Source organism: Ornithodoros turicata, unplaced genomic scaffold (genome assembly GCF_037126465.1).
Source record: "Ornithodoros turicata isolate Travis unplaced genomic scaffold, ASM3712646v1 ctg00000955.1, whole genome shotgun sequence".
Taxonomy (NCBI): Eukaryota; Metazoa; Arthropoda; class Arachnida; order Ixodida; family Argasidae; genus Ornithodoros; species Ornithodoros turicata.
The window spans coordinates 199824-215826 of NW_026999426.1; the positions used below are offsets into that span (position 1 = coordinate 199824).

The 16003-nt window shown below is 45.6% G+C and overlaps 2 protein-coding genes across 5 annotated transcripts in view; one reads left to right on the forward strand and one right to left on the reverse strand.

Moving 5' to 3' along the window:
- The window catches only part of LOC135375893 (uncharacterized), a 50393-nt gene that overhangs the window by 5908 nt on the left and 28482 nt on the right, over nt 1–16003 (forward strand). For 2 of the 4 annotated variants that reach the window (XM_064608523.1, XM_064608524.1), the window contains 5 exons: nt 6633–6752; nt 11279–11380; nt 12238–12375; nt 12918–13019; nt 14625–14762. In XM_064608523.1, coding sequence (XP_064464593.1) covers nt 11284–11380; nt 12238–12375; nt 12918–13019; nt 14625–14762 — 475 coding nt within the window. In that variant the 5' untranslated portion in view covers nt 6633–6752; nt 11279–11283. The remainder of the gene's footprint in view (nt 1–6632; nt 6753–11278; nt 11381–12237; nt 12376–12917; nt 13020–14624; nt 14763–16003) is intronic. The other 2 variants (XM_064608525.1, XM_064608526.1) reach the window with 1 other exon arrangement.
- Nucleotides 18–1607, reverse strand: LOC135375901 (uncharacterized). The gene has a single exon (XM_064608534.1). The coding sequence runs from the start codon at nt 1605–1607 to the stop codon at nt 18–20; it is 1590 nt and encodes a 529-aa protein (XP_064464604.1).

Below are 16003 nucleotides of genomic sequence, written 5' to 3' on the forward strand. Positions count from 1 at the left end.
CTTCTCGAGGCAGTCGTTCAGAGAAGGTGCACCGCCGGCGTGCGATGATGCATCGAAAACGACGCGCAGCTTAGTGGTGGCTGAAGACTCCTGAGAGACTGGAGACTGACGCCTCTTAAATAGGCGCAGTCCGTGTCGGTCACAGCCCAAGCACGGAATGTCTGGAGGAGCACATCACAGTCCGTGTGGCGGGTTTTTCCTTCATTCGACGCATAGAGATGGACGCTTTCGACGCTGTCGTCTTTCTGTGCCGTGGACTTCCGAGAAGGGTCACACATGGACGTCGCATGACGCCCGTTACAGGTTGCACAAGTAATCCGTCGACGACAGTCCCTTGCCCTGTGGCCTCTAAGCGTGCATATAAAACACCGCATGTCGCTCGACAGCCGTTTCCTCTTCTCCTGCATGGTGAAGGATGACCGACAGTTTTCCGCAGCATGCGTCGATGACTTGCAGAAGAAACACTGTGTTGCCATCTTAGTGCTGGTGTGAAGTACAGCTGCTGCCGGGATCCTAGCCTCCGTCTTTTGTGCAGGGCGTGCGCCAGTTCCCTTTCGGGTCGTATCTCTCGCACTATCGTCAGTGAAACCACACATCTCACGGCTCTCTATTTCAACGCAGAGATAATCCAGGATTTGTGTAAGCTCCACTTCCGAGTCGTCAGATCTTGCCTCAGAACCATCTGAGGATGCCGAAGAAGTCCGCGTTGCTGGCTTCGCACTTCTGTGATAGCCGACAACTATGTTCGCCGGCAAGGCCTTTAGGAGCACGTCGCACATCATAGAGGAATATGTCAGAGGGCTAACCCCGAGCGCCTTCACTCCTCGGATATTGCCTTGTACGTGGTCGTAGTGGCGTCTGAAACTCCTTACATCGTTCGATGACTTGACGGGAGTCAGCAGTCGGAGTTTAGATAGGTACAGCTGCTCTATTTGTTTCTTCTCACCGAACTGTTTCATCAGAATCTCAACTGCGTCGTTGTAACAGGCTTCTGTAGTTTGCAGGCCTGACACCGCCGCTGCAGCTTGTCCCGTCAACCGAGATCTGAGATAGTGGAATTTCTCTGACGGGGACAAGTTCGGGTTATCGTGAACGGCGCTGCAGTACTGCTCCCAGAACGGTTGCCAGGAAAGCAGGTCCCCATCGAACTTGTATAGGTCCAGTTTCTGGAGCTTTATACCCCCCGTGCCTGTGGAAGCATCGGCACGTATATTGCTGGTCACCATAGGAGTTGCACCGGATTCTTCACCTGCTTCAGTTACATTTTGCGCAGCAGTCGCTATATGTCCGGCATTTAGCTTGTTGATCGCACACTTCAGTCGACCAAGTGCGCTGAGAGCTTGATCTTCGTACTCCGCGATCACGGAATATTCTTCCTCTATCTCAGCGCTCGGTATTTGTGGATCTATCTCCTCATTTATCTTCTCTAACCTCTTGTTGCTGGCCGTTAATCGTTCCATCAGAACGGTCAGCTCTTCTACAGTTACGTCAGTTTTCTGAAGGGCGGAACTCACCTCGTTGATTATTTTTGTGTTCCGCCCTCGCTGTGCAGTTCGCTTCGGCTTCAGCCTTTCGATGTCCTCCATGCCTTCTGACGATGAGCTCATATCCACAGGCAGTCACCTTCACACAACACAGTTACTCAGTCCACTGAGTTCGCGTAAATCCCGGGTTTCGGCACCAATATCTTATAGGGAAATGTGAAGGAATGCTGGATGCTGTTGTAGCTGCTTAATAAAACAGTACTCTGTCTAACACTCAACATTTAATACTACCATGTAGACTCAGATACATAATGCGTGGGAAAAAACGAAAGAACTATAATTCGAGCGTCTGCTCGGTAGCGAGGTAGAATCGTCTCTGTCTCTATCGCCAGTCACACACAGAACACCAAATTCCCCAAAAGAAACCCGATCCGGACCTTTCTCCAACCCAGATGCGCGCAAACGGAGACGTGGCCCATCAACACCCCGCGCAGTAACGGTGTTGGGGGGAAGAAGTGACCCCTGCTGGCGGAACCACTGCCTTGCGTGTCTGGAGTTTGTCTCTCCCGGTTCGGATCTTCTACAGGTGTTATTGTGAACAAATAGGCTCGCCAACCCCGCGGAAGGGGGGGTCAGGCGTATGGGAAACGAGTTGCCCAGAATGGACAAAAGGGAAGGTTGCGGATTATCTAACTGAAGCAAGCATTCGAGACTTGTGCACAAATAAATATAGATACATAACTACTAGATTTACATAAGCGGATATAACGAGCCAGGACTAAGATTCAGACCATTTGGTGTGATACAATTGAATTGCGACATTACGTAGGACTCTCTGTTCTGACGTTTAATGTCGGTGCGGAACCCAGATTCTAGCAATATAATTTTCAAATCAGTTTCAAAATCGTGATTAGGTTAATTGAAATGAACGGCGACAGGAGTTTGGCTGCATTTAGGATATCAAATTTGTGACCGTAAAATCTTTTTCTCATTGAGTTGGAGGTTTCACCGATGTATTGTGAATTGCACTTGCAGCAGAATATCAAGTAACAAATATTTGGTGAATTAGAGTGGAGTGAATGACGAATTTTCAAACAGAAGTCACCCAAAGTGTCCGGGCACTAGTGGACGGCGCGATAAATTTACAGGTCTGGCACCGTGTACTACCACAGAGATAACAACCCGGCGAGCACCTCATCATGCATGATGACGTCAGGATGTGGCACAGATTTTTGGATCTACGAAATGCTACTAATGGGGAGTCGCAAAAAATTAATTGAATTGCTCATCAGCATGTAATATATTGAGGTGGCGTCTAAGAATGGAATTGGTATTGACAAGTGATTTATGATTTGTGGTGGATAAAACTACATTACGTAAGTATTTTTTGAGTTTCGGGGTGAATAAGAACTCCCTGGACAGTATAGATGATTTGGCAAACGAGTCATGGATGAGTTCAAATGGGTAATTTCTTTTTTTGGAAATCAGATACCTTTTGCTGGGCATGTGTTACAAAATCAGTCTGATCTGAGCGAATTCGTTTCAGGCGCAAGGGCTGACCATATGGAATACTCCTTTTCTGGTGATTAGGATGATAGCTTTCATAGTGGAGATATTGGCGCTTGGCCGTTGGTTTCTTATGCAGCTCAGTGGTCAGAATACCAGATTTACATGACACCGTCACATCAAGGAAGTTGATGGACGACCTTGAATAGTTACAGGCAAAAAAAAAAAAATTGCTATGCAGAGACTTGAAGTGATCAAAAATGACTGCAGAGATGCCTCATCTCTGCAGACGAGAGGACAGACGTCGCCTTCCCAGACTCTCGTCTCTACCAGACGAGAGGACAAAAATGACACCGATGAAGCTGATATATATAAGTGGCTTAAGGAGGAAAGAATTAAGGGCACAGTTTTCAAAGCGACCCATGAATAAATTGGCATAATTAGGTGAGATCCAGGAGCCCATAGCAGCGCCATGAACTTGGACGAAGTGTTGATCCTTGAATACGAAGATATTACAGCTGAGCTAGCTCTAAAAGGGGAATGATAGCGGGCATGTGAAGAATATCGGAAGGGTGAGAATTAAAGAAGTGTTCAACTGCAGAGAGACCTTTGTCATTAGGAATGTTAGTGTATAGCGAAACGACATCTATTGTTGCCAACAAAATGTCAGCATGGTTACTGAAATGGTCTTGGACAGCGTTAACCTTGAAAAGAAAAGCGTGTGTGTCTTTGACCAAGGATGGGAGAAGGGGTGGGATGTGTTTGATGCAGTGGTCAGCAGCGAAGGATAATTTCTCTCTATGTGTGTTTATTCCTGAAGTAATGGGTCTCCCGGGTTTATTAGGGTTATGAACTTTGATCAAAAGATAAAAAATACCTGGTGTGACGTTCTTAGGACGCAAGAATTTGGAAATATGGGACGGGATAAGTTTACTAGTGACGAGTTTATCAATTTTCATCTTAATAAGAATGCAAAAGGAAGGGGTTGGATCCTGCTCGATAGCTCTGTAGAACGAGCGGTCACTCAACTGCCTGTCCGCTTCTGCGATGTAGTCAGATGTATTGAGAACCACTATGCCGCCGCCCTCGTCCGCTGGTCTGATCATAATGTCATTACGGGCTTTAATACTTCTTAGCGCTACTTTCTCACAATTAGACAAGTTATCAGTGTGTACAATAGATTTAGAAAAAATAGTCTTGATATCCTTGTGAAAGGCCTTAATGTAATTATCAATCAGGTGGCTAGTTTTAGAGGAGCCCGTCATCCAGCTATAGGGGTTTCGGAAGGGCGCAGCACCTTCTACACAACCCGTGACCAGAGCCAGTTGCTACGGAATGTGAATCGCAACATCAGTCTCCTCAACAACCATTTCTGGTACTTATCCTTGCTGAACTCCGGAGTGGGAAGCATCCAGCACTTGCAGATGGACCAGTCACATTGGAATGTCCTGGCTCTGGACGGCCACCACATGAATCTTCGGGGCGCGAGATGCTTGGCTTCCCACTACCGTAACTGCATCCTCACGCACATCGTGCAAGACCTCCCACCCTCAGCTGTATCGTCTGATCGTGTGTTAACGCTGTCCATGACCATTTCAGTAACCATGCTGACATTTTGTTGGCAACAATGGATGTCGCTTCGCTATACACTAACATTCCTAATGACGAAGGTCTCCGTGCTGTTGAACGCTTCCTTAATTCTCACCCTTCCGATATTCTTCCCATGCCCGCTATCATTCCCCTTTTAGAGCTAGTTCTCAGCTGTAATAACTTCGTATTCAACGATCAACACTTCATCCAAATTCATGGCGCTGCCATGGGTTCCCTGGTCTCACCTAATTATGCCAATTTATTCATGGGTCGCTTTGAAAACTCAGCCCTTAATTCTTTCCCCCTTAGGCCACTGATATATATCAGGTTCATGGACGACATTTTTGTCCTCTCGTCTGGTGATGAGGCATCTCTGCAGTCATTTTCTGATCACTTCAATTCTCTGCATAGCAAAATTAAATTTACCTGTAACTATTCAAGGTCAACCATCAGCTTCCGTGATGTGACAGTGTCATGTAAATCTGGTAGGCTGACCACTGAACTATATAAAAAACCAATATCTCCACTATGAAAGCTATCATCCTAATCACCAGAAAAGGAGTATTGCATATGGTCAGTTCTTGCGCGTGAAAGGAATCTGCTCAGATCAGACTGATTTTGTAGAACATGCTCAGCAAATGCTATCTGATTTCCAAAAAAGAAATTACCCATTTGAACTCATCCATGACTGTTTGCCAAATCATGTAGCCTGTCCAGGGAGTCCTTATTCTCCCAGAAACGCAAAGAAGACTTCGGTAATGTCGTTTTATCCACCACATATCCTAAATCACATATCAATGCCAACTCCATTCTTAGACGCCACCTCAATATATTACATGGTGACGAGCAATTAAAGGAAATTTTTCCGACTCCTTCATTAGTATCATTCCGTAAATCCAAAAGTTTGCACGACATCCTCACGTCTTGTATGATGAAGCGCTCGCAGGGTTGTTATCGCTGTGGTAGTACACGGTGCCAGACCCGTAAATTTATCGCGCGGTCCACTAGTGCCCGTACACTTTGGGTGACTTGTGTTTGAAAATTCGTCATTCACTCCACTGTAATTCACCCAATATTTGTTACGTGGTATTCTGCTGCAAGTGCAATTCACAATACATCGGTGAAACCTCCAACACAATGAGAAAAATATTTTACGGCCACAAATTTGATATCCTAAATGCCCGCCAAACTCCTGTCGCCATTCATTTCAATCAACCTAATCACGATTTTGAAACTGACTTGAAAATAATATTTCTAGAATCTGGGTTCCGCACCGACATTAAACGTAAGAGTAGAGAGTCCTACTTAATTTGGCAATTCAAGTGTCTCGCACCAAATGGTCCGAATCTTAGTCCTGGCTCGTTATGTCCGCTTATGTAAATTTAATAGTTATATATCTATATTTATTTGTGCACAAGTCTCGAATCCTCGCTTCAGTCATCGTCTGGCTCTCTGTTAGATAATTCGAAACTTTCCCTTTTGTCCATTCTGGGCCACTCGTTTCCCGTACTCCTGACCCCCCTTCCGCGAAACTAGGTTGGTGAGCCTTTTTGTTCACAATAACACCTTTTACTGTTCTTAAACTGTTAGAGGACACTTATCCGTCTGCCCAGCACTTCACTGCACACAGACATGTGGCACCATATCTCCTTTCCCCTTCCCTTTCTTTGTACAGCAGTGAGTTTAGTCGTGTATATATCTATGCTATATGTATATATACATATATATGTGTGTGTGTGTGTCACCACTTCACTTTGTACCTGAGGAAACGTGGACCTCCCCGCGAAAGCTTGTACAAATTAAACGTAAACAAAAATCTTCAGTGTCGGTTTCTGTGTTTTGTTTATGTGATCTACAAGACTTGAATCCGAACTTCGTACACGCTTCTGTTACTTAATGCTTTCAATAAATGCGGTAAGGCAAATTTATCAAAATAATCGAGCGGTAGCGTGTTGCTTTATTTTTGTATTTTTGTTCTCGTCAAAAGTACAATGATTTCGTCATTAAAGTGTCATTACAGCTGCGCTATATAGGCTTTGTTGATTGTTCTAGCAACAACTCATGCGAAAACAGCCAGATGCTTCCCTGAGACGATCAAAGACAAGGCGATGTCCTTTGGTGGAGAGCAAGTCTGCGTTTTCCTCTACCGTCTAAACAAGACTAATGAATGAGGTATGACTGCTCTCCGCGTAAGAGGTACGCATATACAGGGTGTCCCACTAAAAGTGGACCAGGGGGTTTAAAAGAGAACCCATTACCCTACGCGGATGAAACCAACTGTAGTTTGTAGGCTGCCATGTGAACCCCCCAAAATATTTTTTCCTGCACATAAGTAAATAATTAGCAATAATCACTAACCTATTTTTTAATCATTGCTCCTAGCGCCAAGGTGTGAATCCGGAAGTTGCAGATCATCTTGAGAAACAGATAATAGTAGTGAAACACGGTCGCTACGCGAAGCGGTTCGTTTTTTTTTTTTTTTTTCCGGGTCCGAAAATTTCTTTCAGAAGCTACCCGCAGGCAAAAGCGCTTTCCGGAATTGCGCGCCCACGCGCGGCGATTGTGGCGCTACCTGAAAGACGCGTTATGAACGAGATAACGTATTTTTTTCGGCGCTGGGCCTGATTCTAGCGCTTTCAGCCTCCGGTCGTGGGCCTGTCTTGAGAGAGAGTGATAAATGCGATAAGCGGATCTTTTTGCTGTATTGATAAAACTCGCTGGCCATGGGCATTTATCTGACGAAAGTATTGCCGAGGCTGGTATTATTTCGAACGCTGCATACCAAACAGAAGTTTCCTTTCAGACATTCTTGGCTCTACCCCAGTTAGTTTTGACTTGGAATTTGGGATTGCAATGGTGCAAGGATGCGCTTCATGAAAGGGGAGAAGGCCCGTATGGTTCTTGCGTTGGGTGCGGCTTATGGGAACAAGAGGAATGCTGCCCATATGTACCGAGAGTGGCAGGGTTTACGACCCACTCAGTCAGACCTGAGGCTTCAAGAAGAAGAGGCGTAGAGACGGATGTCTTGGCGTTCATGGCTGCCAACCGACACGCCAGCGTACGTCATTTGAGTGCCAAGGGGATAGCATCCAAGTCATCTGTATGGCGAACGCTGAAAAAAGTTGGCATGCACCCCTACCATGTCCAACTGCATAAAAGTTTGGAACCCAAGAACCTCCAAAGCAGGCTGGACTTTGCGAACGCCTTGGATTTCTTGTTAACATTTCGGGCAACGTAGTGTCAAAGAAATTGCTTTTCGTTTCACGCAATGTGGACCTGTAGTCATTCAGCGCATTATAATAGGCTTCGAACCCCGAGACAACTTCCGAGATAACTTAGCGACGTACTTTTTCTTCCGTGTGACACCGCAGCGGCTGCCGGAAGCGGGTGAGTTCACTATTTCGGAGGGGTGGAGGGTTCGCTGTTAGCGACACACAGTGGTAGTTTCGGTAGTCGCTTATGTGTGCCTTGGAGGGAAGCTACCGCTGTGTGTCGCTAACAGCGTACGCCGCGATTGAGAAAATCTTTCACGGATTCGCTGTCTTCCTGTCGAGTGGAAAAGAGTTTCGCTCTTTCGAATTCCTTGAATCTTTGCGGGGCAAAGTGCTCATCTAGCGCCGAAATAAAATCTTCAAATGGAACCTCTGTAATGGACTTTGGTTGTACCAAGTGGCACAATTATCCGCACTTTAGTGAATGCAGTGTGTACACGGCATTAAAAACAAAACTGTGTTGCCAAAAAGTGGAAACCAATAAAAGAGCAGGAACAAAGCAGTCTTTGTGGGATGCACTTTTGAGGGGGACCTTTTTCCGGGGACCTTTTTGCCCTCTTACACTCGGTGCTTATAAAATGCGATAAAGAAAATGATTTCCTCAGTAATATTCTTTGGAATGATGAAGGAAATGTTTCGAGGAACCGGCAAGTCAACTTTGTATAACGCCCATTACTGTAGCGAAATGAACTCACATTTTGCTGCCCAGTCCAAATACCAGTACCGGTGGAGTTTCAGTGTCTGGTGCGGGGTCTCTGATAGTTTCATCATTGGTCCGGCTTCCTTTGATCAGACGGTAACTATGAAGAGGTACGTCACGGAAATTTTGGAAGGACCTGTGGACCAGCTTTGCCGCGATCTTCCGTTGGCTACTCTGCCCCGTATGTGGTACCAGCACGATGGTACCCCTGCTCACAGCGGTAGCCAGTCCAGAAGTTCAGCGAGCATTGGATAGTGCGCCACAGACCGGTGGAATGGCCTGCAAGATCCCCAGATCTCAATCCCGTTGATTCCTTTCTATGGGGCTACGTTAAGGACCGCCTGTACGAGACGGAGACTACCACGCCGGATGCACTGAAAGAGCAAATAATCAAGGTCTGCAGCGAGATTCCAGAAAATGTAAACAGACGGACGACCACGGACATTCTGAACCGCTGTAAGTGCTGCATTGCCTCAGGTGGTGACCTTTTTGAAAACATCCTGTAGCCTGCAACAGAGGAGGACAGGAAAAAGTTCAGAAACAGTTTCACATTTGAGTGTCATTTATTCGTCGCACCGCTTTGTTTTCTCCAAGTAAGAAACTTCCTTCTTCGGACAATATAGTCGTATCACTGTGACTGCTTGTCCAAAGAGATAGCACGGATTTGCTCTCGCCCGCTTTTCCACTACACGTCATGCGGCTGCAAGCGCTAGAATCAAGGCCAGCACCGAAGAAATACGTTATTTCGCTCATAACGTGTCTTTTAGATAGCGCGATAACGGGTAGCTTCTCAAAGCAATTTTCGGACCCGGGAAAAAAGAAAAAGGAACCGCCTGGAGTAGCGCCCGGGTTTCACTTCTATTATCTTTTTTTCTCACGATGATCTGCAACTTCCGAATTCACACCTTGGCGCTAAGACCAATAAATAAAAATAGCTAATTAATTATTGCTAATTATTTAATTAGGTGCAGGAAAAAATATTTTCTGGGGCCCGCATGGCAGCTAACAAACTGCAGTTGTTTTCATCCGCGTAGGGTAACTGGTTCTCTTTTAAAGCCCTTGGCCATTTTCGGTGGGACACTCTGTAGAGTATCACGTAGGATAATTTGGCATAATACCTATACGGGTAAATTTCGTCTTCTCATTTCTACTCGTCGTCTACTTTTTAAATCGGTGTGCATTTTCATTCCGCGGCAAGGGAACCGAAAGGAAATCTGTCCCGGATGGGACATATGGGGTAGCGGGGCCCTCGTAGCAAAAGTTCACGGGGAGCGCCTGCCTCACTCTCCCAGACGGACATACTGAACGGGACACCTGCCACGCGTAATTCGGTGACACAGGTGGGCGTCCCTGCGCTGTCACCTTTTTCTTTCCTTTTATTTTTATTTTTTTGCTGACCACTGTGGTATTTAGACTTTTCGTGAAGCCCAACTGACCGCTCACATTCGGGTTGCCAAGAGTGCTCCTTCCCTTGAAAACCTTCACAGTGTGTGGTGTCGCTGGTGAACAAGCTGGCGGACGTTGCCGGGTTATCTTTGGTCAACATAGGGGACTAATAGCCGAAGTCATTCCCGAACAAGAACATCTCCCCCTGAGACGAGGTCGCATTCACGAGCCACATAAATAGCTTGTTTCATAACAGACACCATATGCGCATGTCGCACCACGTCACCTACAGAGGTTAGTACACACCATGGAAGCGCGGGAAAGAAAAGGGACCGTGGCTTCCATCCAGAGTTCATTTGTGGAAATTCCGTGCTCTCCACTCTCAGATATAGAGAATTATACTGGGATGTCGTCGAATAATTTGAACCTTATCAGAGGACCGTCTGAATATCAGGGCATTCGATTGTCCTCGTTTTATGTTGTTGGGTCCATTGGTTATACGTTTTTGTCCACCCTTCCTGGAATTCTTTATCTACGCTGAAAAAATGGGACGCCCATGGAAAGACGGAGAAACCGTGCCCAAAATGCGCATAATTTTACAAAGAATACGAAGGGGAGAAATCGACACGAAGCAACACGAGCTCCTGCGTAAGGTGGGCTTCACCTGACATAGAAGCTTTACGTGCCGCCATTTCTGGCAGAAACATACGTATATGCAGACTGTCTGTTACGACTTTACAAGACCTAGTCTTGTAAAGTGGGCCTCACCTAAGCACCCGAGCAGTAGGCAAAGGCCGCCATGCAGAATGATGACGCCTACCAAAAAGATGCCGACTGAATCTTCTGATTGTGTACATATGTTGGAATACGTTTATTCGCGTCATCTTCAGCAAATAACTGTTTCTGTCTCAGTCATCGGGAAAGTGAGAGTCTCGGCCATCGTGATTTTTTTTCTTTTTTAAAAAAAAACGTGACCTTACTCAAAGCAGATGCAACCACTTTATCGAAGGTGACGTCAGTGATATCCGGGCTGGTTTTATTTCGGTATTCTCAGAGGAATTTTCCACGAGTAATTACTTTTGATGAAAGATGCGTCAGAACATCAGTTCTCTCATGTAATTACTTTTATTTTCATTTTGTTGATTAATTTTTGTACAACTTGTCGGAAAGGGAGATCAATAAGACAGGCATTTTAAATACATGTTTGCTACTGATAGATTTACAGCTCACGGCTTCATCATTCGCAACAATAATTTTACCTGTAACAGGCGACCTTTTAAATCTCTATGTGTGAACCGCAATGTGTAAACCGCACGCTCAACAACTGACCTACTTTGCAGAGACGATGACGTCCGTTACGGCAAATGAATCCAACCCGGAGCTTCGGAAGCTCCTTGAAGCAGCCGACCTTTCCTCCTATTACGACAACTTCATCGATATAGGTGAGTCAAAACGGAACTTCATGATGAGTGTGGTGATCGCGGTGGGACTTCATATTTCCGCGCATTTCAATCGGGGATAGTTCGCTTTTGTCGTCAGCCAAGCACCGTCAATATATTGGAAATGACCGCTGTCGGGGTCACGGGTTCGAAACCTTATACGATGCCAGCAGAAGTTCGTACGCTTAAAGGGACTGTCACGACCGAAAGCGGGGGGCCCCCAAATCCACCGTTGAGAATAAACGTTTAAGAATAAAACATTCAAGAATAATTTGCTTAAAAAATACACGGTTAGAAATATATCTCCTAAAATAAACCGCTTACTATCCTCGCTTGGATATCGCCGTTTAATAATCCACCATTAAGAATAAACTGTTTCAAAATCCCCTCACCATCTAGCACGGAGGCGGACTGATTGCAATTTACGCCGGGTTATATCATGTTGTTTTCGTACTTTTTTTGTTCATGTTAGGTGAAACGTCCTCGAGCAAAAACTGTAAGCTCGAGAAAAATTACTTTACATTACTAGCAGCAGCTGCTTCACATGAAGCTCAGTATCTTCCCAAGTTCAACGTATGTTGGCCTCATGATGTAAATTAAGGAATTTACAGGAAGATCCGTTTATATATTCGTAAAGTCTTCATACTTTGCATGTTCGAGTACGGATTCATATATCAGTGTGTTAATCAAAAACAAGGCCACTGTTCCGTGCGAAAAAATACCAATGGACACATACAGAAAAATCTTTGATCGAAGAAGGAGGCGGCGAATAATGGCACTGGTACTTCTATAACGCATGGAGTCTCGTGTCTTGACAAGATATCAGTGCTCTCTAACCTCACTTATGGATCTGCCATTAGGAGGGGACAATGTGCAGCAGCTTCGTGACTGCACGTCGGACGACTTCCAGCAGGTCATCAACCTGGTACATATGGCCGCCAAGCCACTTCACGTGAAGAGATTGAAGAAAGCACTGAAAGAGTGGAAACCAAAGCCAGGTAAATCGGAAACCAGGTAAAGAGGAAACCAAATATTGAAAAAGGGCAAGATCTTCATGTACCACGTGTTGGCATGCGCGCGTGGTACATAATGGCAGTACAGAAAGCCGGCATGAGTTCCTTCGTTGAGTCAGGCCTCAAAGCCCGGCCTCACAAACAGAGAAGTTTACAAGCTATTTTCTGTATTCTCCGTAGGCATTCCTAATCATTCTAGTTGCGTTCACGAGCCTCCTAAATGGTAGCAACGATCGCATAGGCTCTTGTGAAAACGCACAGTTCTCCCTATGCATAGCTGCAGAGAAGTGGAAGATAGTGAGGTAGAATTGCGAGTGCTTGTATTCCGTATTTTGAGCCTCGTCTTGCCTACTTTTTCGTGTGTTATCGTTCGGCTCGCTTGCCTGCTCACCCTTATTTCACTTGTATTCCTACCCAGATACTTGACTCAATCGACAGTTGTGCTACCGCCACATGAGCCTTTCTGTCGTTTCAGAAAATCAAAAAGTATGTGTCAACGTAGGTATGTAAACAACATTACTTTACAGTCTCAAGAACGTCCACTGCGGCAGATGGAGCAAAAGGGGAGCTTCACGAACTACTTGGACGAGCGGGTCTTCCCTCCTACCACGACAAGTTCATACAGATAGGTGAGTCAAATGTGAGTCAATGTCGCCTGATTGTTTCTTTAAGGCGGAACTAAAATTCAAAAACAAGTTGCTATCAAATGAAAGTTAGTGTTCGAAAAACATGTTTTTAACTGGGACTGTCATGCTCTGTGGGGTGGCAAGGCCTTGCACGTGCATCATAAACTAGAAGCACCGATTCACGAGTTGAAACAAGATACACTTCTTAGTGCCGAAGCAAGAGAACGTCCGGCATAATAGAGGTTGTAGCTGCGCAACGAAATCGAGTTCGGAATTATGATCGGAAGTACAAAGCTAATGTAACCGTGTAACGCAATTTGAAGCGAACTTGTTTTTGCGTCTTACTGCCCCTTTAAGGCAAACAGCGGACGTGACGCGCTGCCTTCACCAATCGCTGCCAGGTGGGTGGGGTCGCCCGCACAGCTGTGTGCTCGCACCGGCGCATACATGCAATGAAAGCAGTGGACGTGCAAATTGGAGTACCGACGAAGTAAGCAACGCAGTTGTGAAGTTCGATTGAAAAAGGAGGGCACGGTAGTTTGCAATTTGTGGAATGAACAAAAAGTGCGTCCTATTTAAAAAGAAACACCTTGATTGTCGCATCGGTTGCTTCGCTCCACTTTTGAAAGCAGTACGGTTCCACAAAATAGGAGACCTAGCTTCGCATCGTTCTTTAAAACTGACTATGCATGAAGCACTTGATATATTTCCAGTCTCCTTATCTTAACTTGACTCCATCGATGCCAAATAAAGTATTCATAGCGGAGTTTGAGTCCTGTTTGTTTGCCTCTTCTTGTGGATCCTCCGTTCTCATGAAGTTGAGATCGCAACAGAAGCGATGTCGACAATCGTATATGATACGTTTTTTTTTTCTTTTTTCGTTGACTGCCACGTTTCAATTGTTGATCCTCTATACACAGGCCCCGAACATGCTTACAGAACATGCGAGCGGTGTATTTTCTCCTCTGCGCCACACCCTACCGGCGAGCGGAAACGGGTTCGTTTACTCGTTCAGAACTGTGAGGGAGTGCCCTGGTAGCGACACACTGCGGTAGTTTTGATATCGCTTGAATGTGCTCGAAACGTGGTTTGAATCTGTGTCGCTGCCGGCGCACTTCTCCACCAGTCTGAACGAGTGAACAACGCCACTTTCACCTGCCGCTAGGGTGGCACACCGAGGGGGAAATATACCGCTCGCGTGTTCCGTAAACTTTTGTACTTCTGTGCTTCTACTCTCGCGACTAAGCATACTCTCGTAAGAAGCTCCGAAGGCCAAGCATCGCCGACGCTGGCCAAGGAACCGCGAGAAATGGCCGTGTGCGGATGGGACTCAGTGGCTTTCTGACGGGCTGACGTTACTACCCCGGAACTCGATGTCTTTCTGTCGCGAAAACGTTGTACACGGTTCTCATTTTGCAGCGCGGGCACCGCCATGTATCGCGATCGACGCTATTCTTCCTAATATTTCTCGGGTTCACTCACCTTTCAGTGTCTACTATAGCACCCGTAATCGCAGGCAATCCCGTTCAGATTGTTTTATTGGTACTTCTATAATGCATGGAATCACGTGTCTTGGAACCTTTACCTTCCTTTTGGAACTTCCCTTAGGCTGGGACAATGTTCAGCGGCTTTGTGACTGCACGGCGGACGAATTCCAGGAAGTGGTTAAACTTGTTTGCATGGCCGAAAAGCAACTTCACGTCAAGAGATTGAAAAATGCGCTGGGCCAGTGGACACGACAGTCAGGTAAATGAACCACCAAACTTGAAGACAGGACTACACCTTCATGTCCCCCGTATTAGCGTTCGGTAGCGGTGAGTACTAGCACACTGAAAGCCGGTTAAGGGTATCGTCGTTGGTTCACAAATCCGGCCTTGCACATAAATCGGCTGACCAGCTATTTTCTGCAATCCCCGCAATATACCCAATCAATCTAATTGCGTTGAAGAAAGTCTCACGTTGAGCAAATCAGCACCTAGCCCTTTAGGGGTACCGGACCTCCGCATGCGAAATTGCATAGGAATGTAGGATGGAGAGATAGAGATGCCAGTAGTTGGACACCTACTGACTCGATTCTGCGCCTCAGTACAGCACAGAATACCCAATTCCAAATGTACTTCAAGTAAACTGCTAACGCGAAGTATTTCAAGTATTCATCATGTACGTTGCGATTTTATTTTGTATCACTTTGCATGTCACCGTTTAGTATCTGTGTCTTGCGTTTTTAGCAAAATGTTAGCGAGCATTGTTGACAAATGCTTTAAAAGTCCTAGGTTAAGTGCTAACCCGTGAATATGAATTTAACCAGATGACTTAATTTGCAGTTACATGTGGAGAGGTAATCAGTCAGCAGTGCTGCGATTACCTATAGTACCCTGTTTGATCCAAGATCACCCGCCCCTAGTGTGGTGTTCCGGTACTAATCTTCTACTATAACTGGCTAGGAAATTTCAAGGGAAAAATGTATAGGCCAACGGAGGTTATATATTTCTGGGAGTTCCATGCTGCTTTTTGATATAGGACATGTTTAAAAAAAGAATATGAAGAAAGTAAAAAAGGATGAAGCACAATGTAAGTCATCGTTTTAATACGACTGTTATCTGCAGCAGTGTAATCCATGTGACCAATTAAAAAAACGTAAAATGTAAAAATGATAGCATGTGTGTCTTTCAGAGTATTCATTATGTAATGCAATAATTAAGCACATGACTTCAGTCCCGAGAGATGTGCATGGTGGACCGCAAACTCGTTGACCGTCATGCCTCCCGCATTTCCGAGCCATACGCGTTTCGGGATTCGCACTAACGATGTAATACGCAACTATTACCTTTTGTTATGAAGCTTGGGACGCAGGTCGTCATCGTATCGAATAATCTTCTCTTAAATATATTCCGGGTAACATGGGGCGAAGTGTTACATGCCCTTATACTCGTATTCTTCCTATTCCTGGTCGAATATAGCTCACGTATCTGTTATTGACAGTTCCC

Bases quoted from the DNA above. Each gene is read 5' to 3' on its own strand.
- LOC135375901 (XM_064608534.1), bottom strand. From the start codon at position 1,607: ATGAGCTCATCGTCAGAAGGCATGGAGGACATCGAAAGGCTGAAGCCG.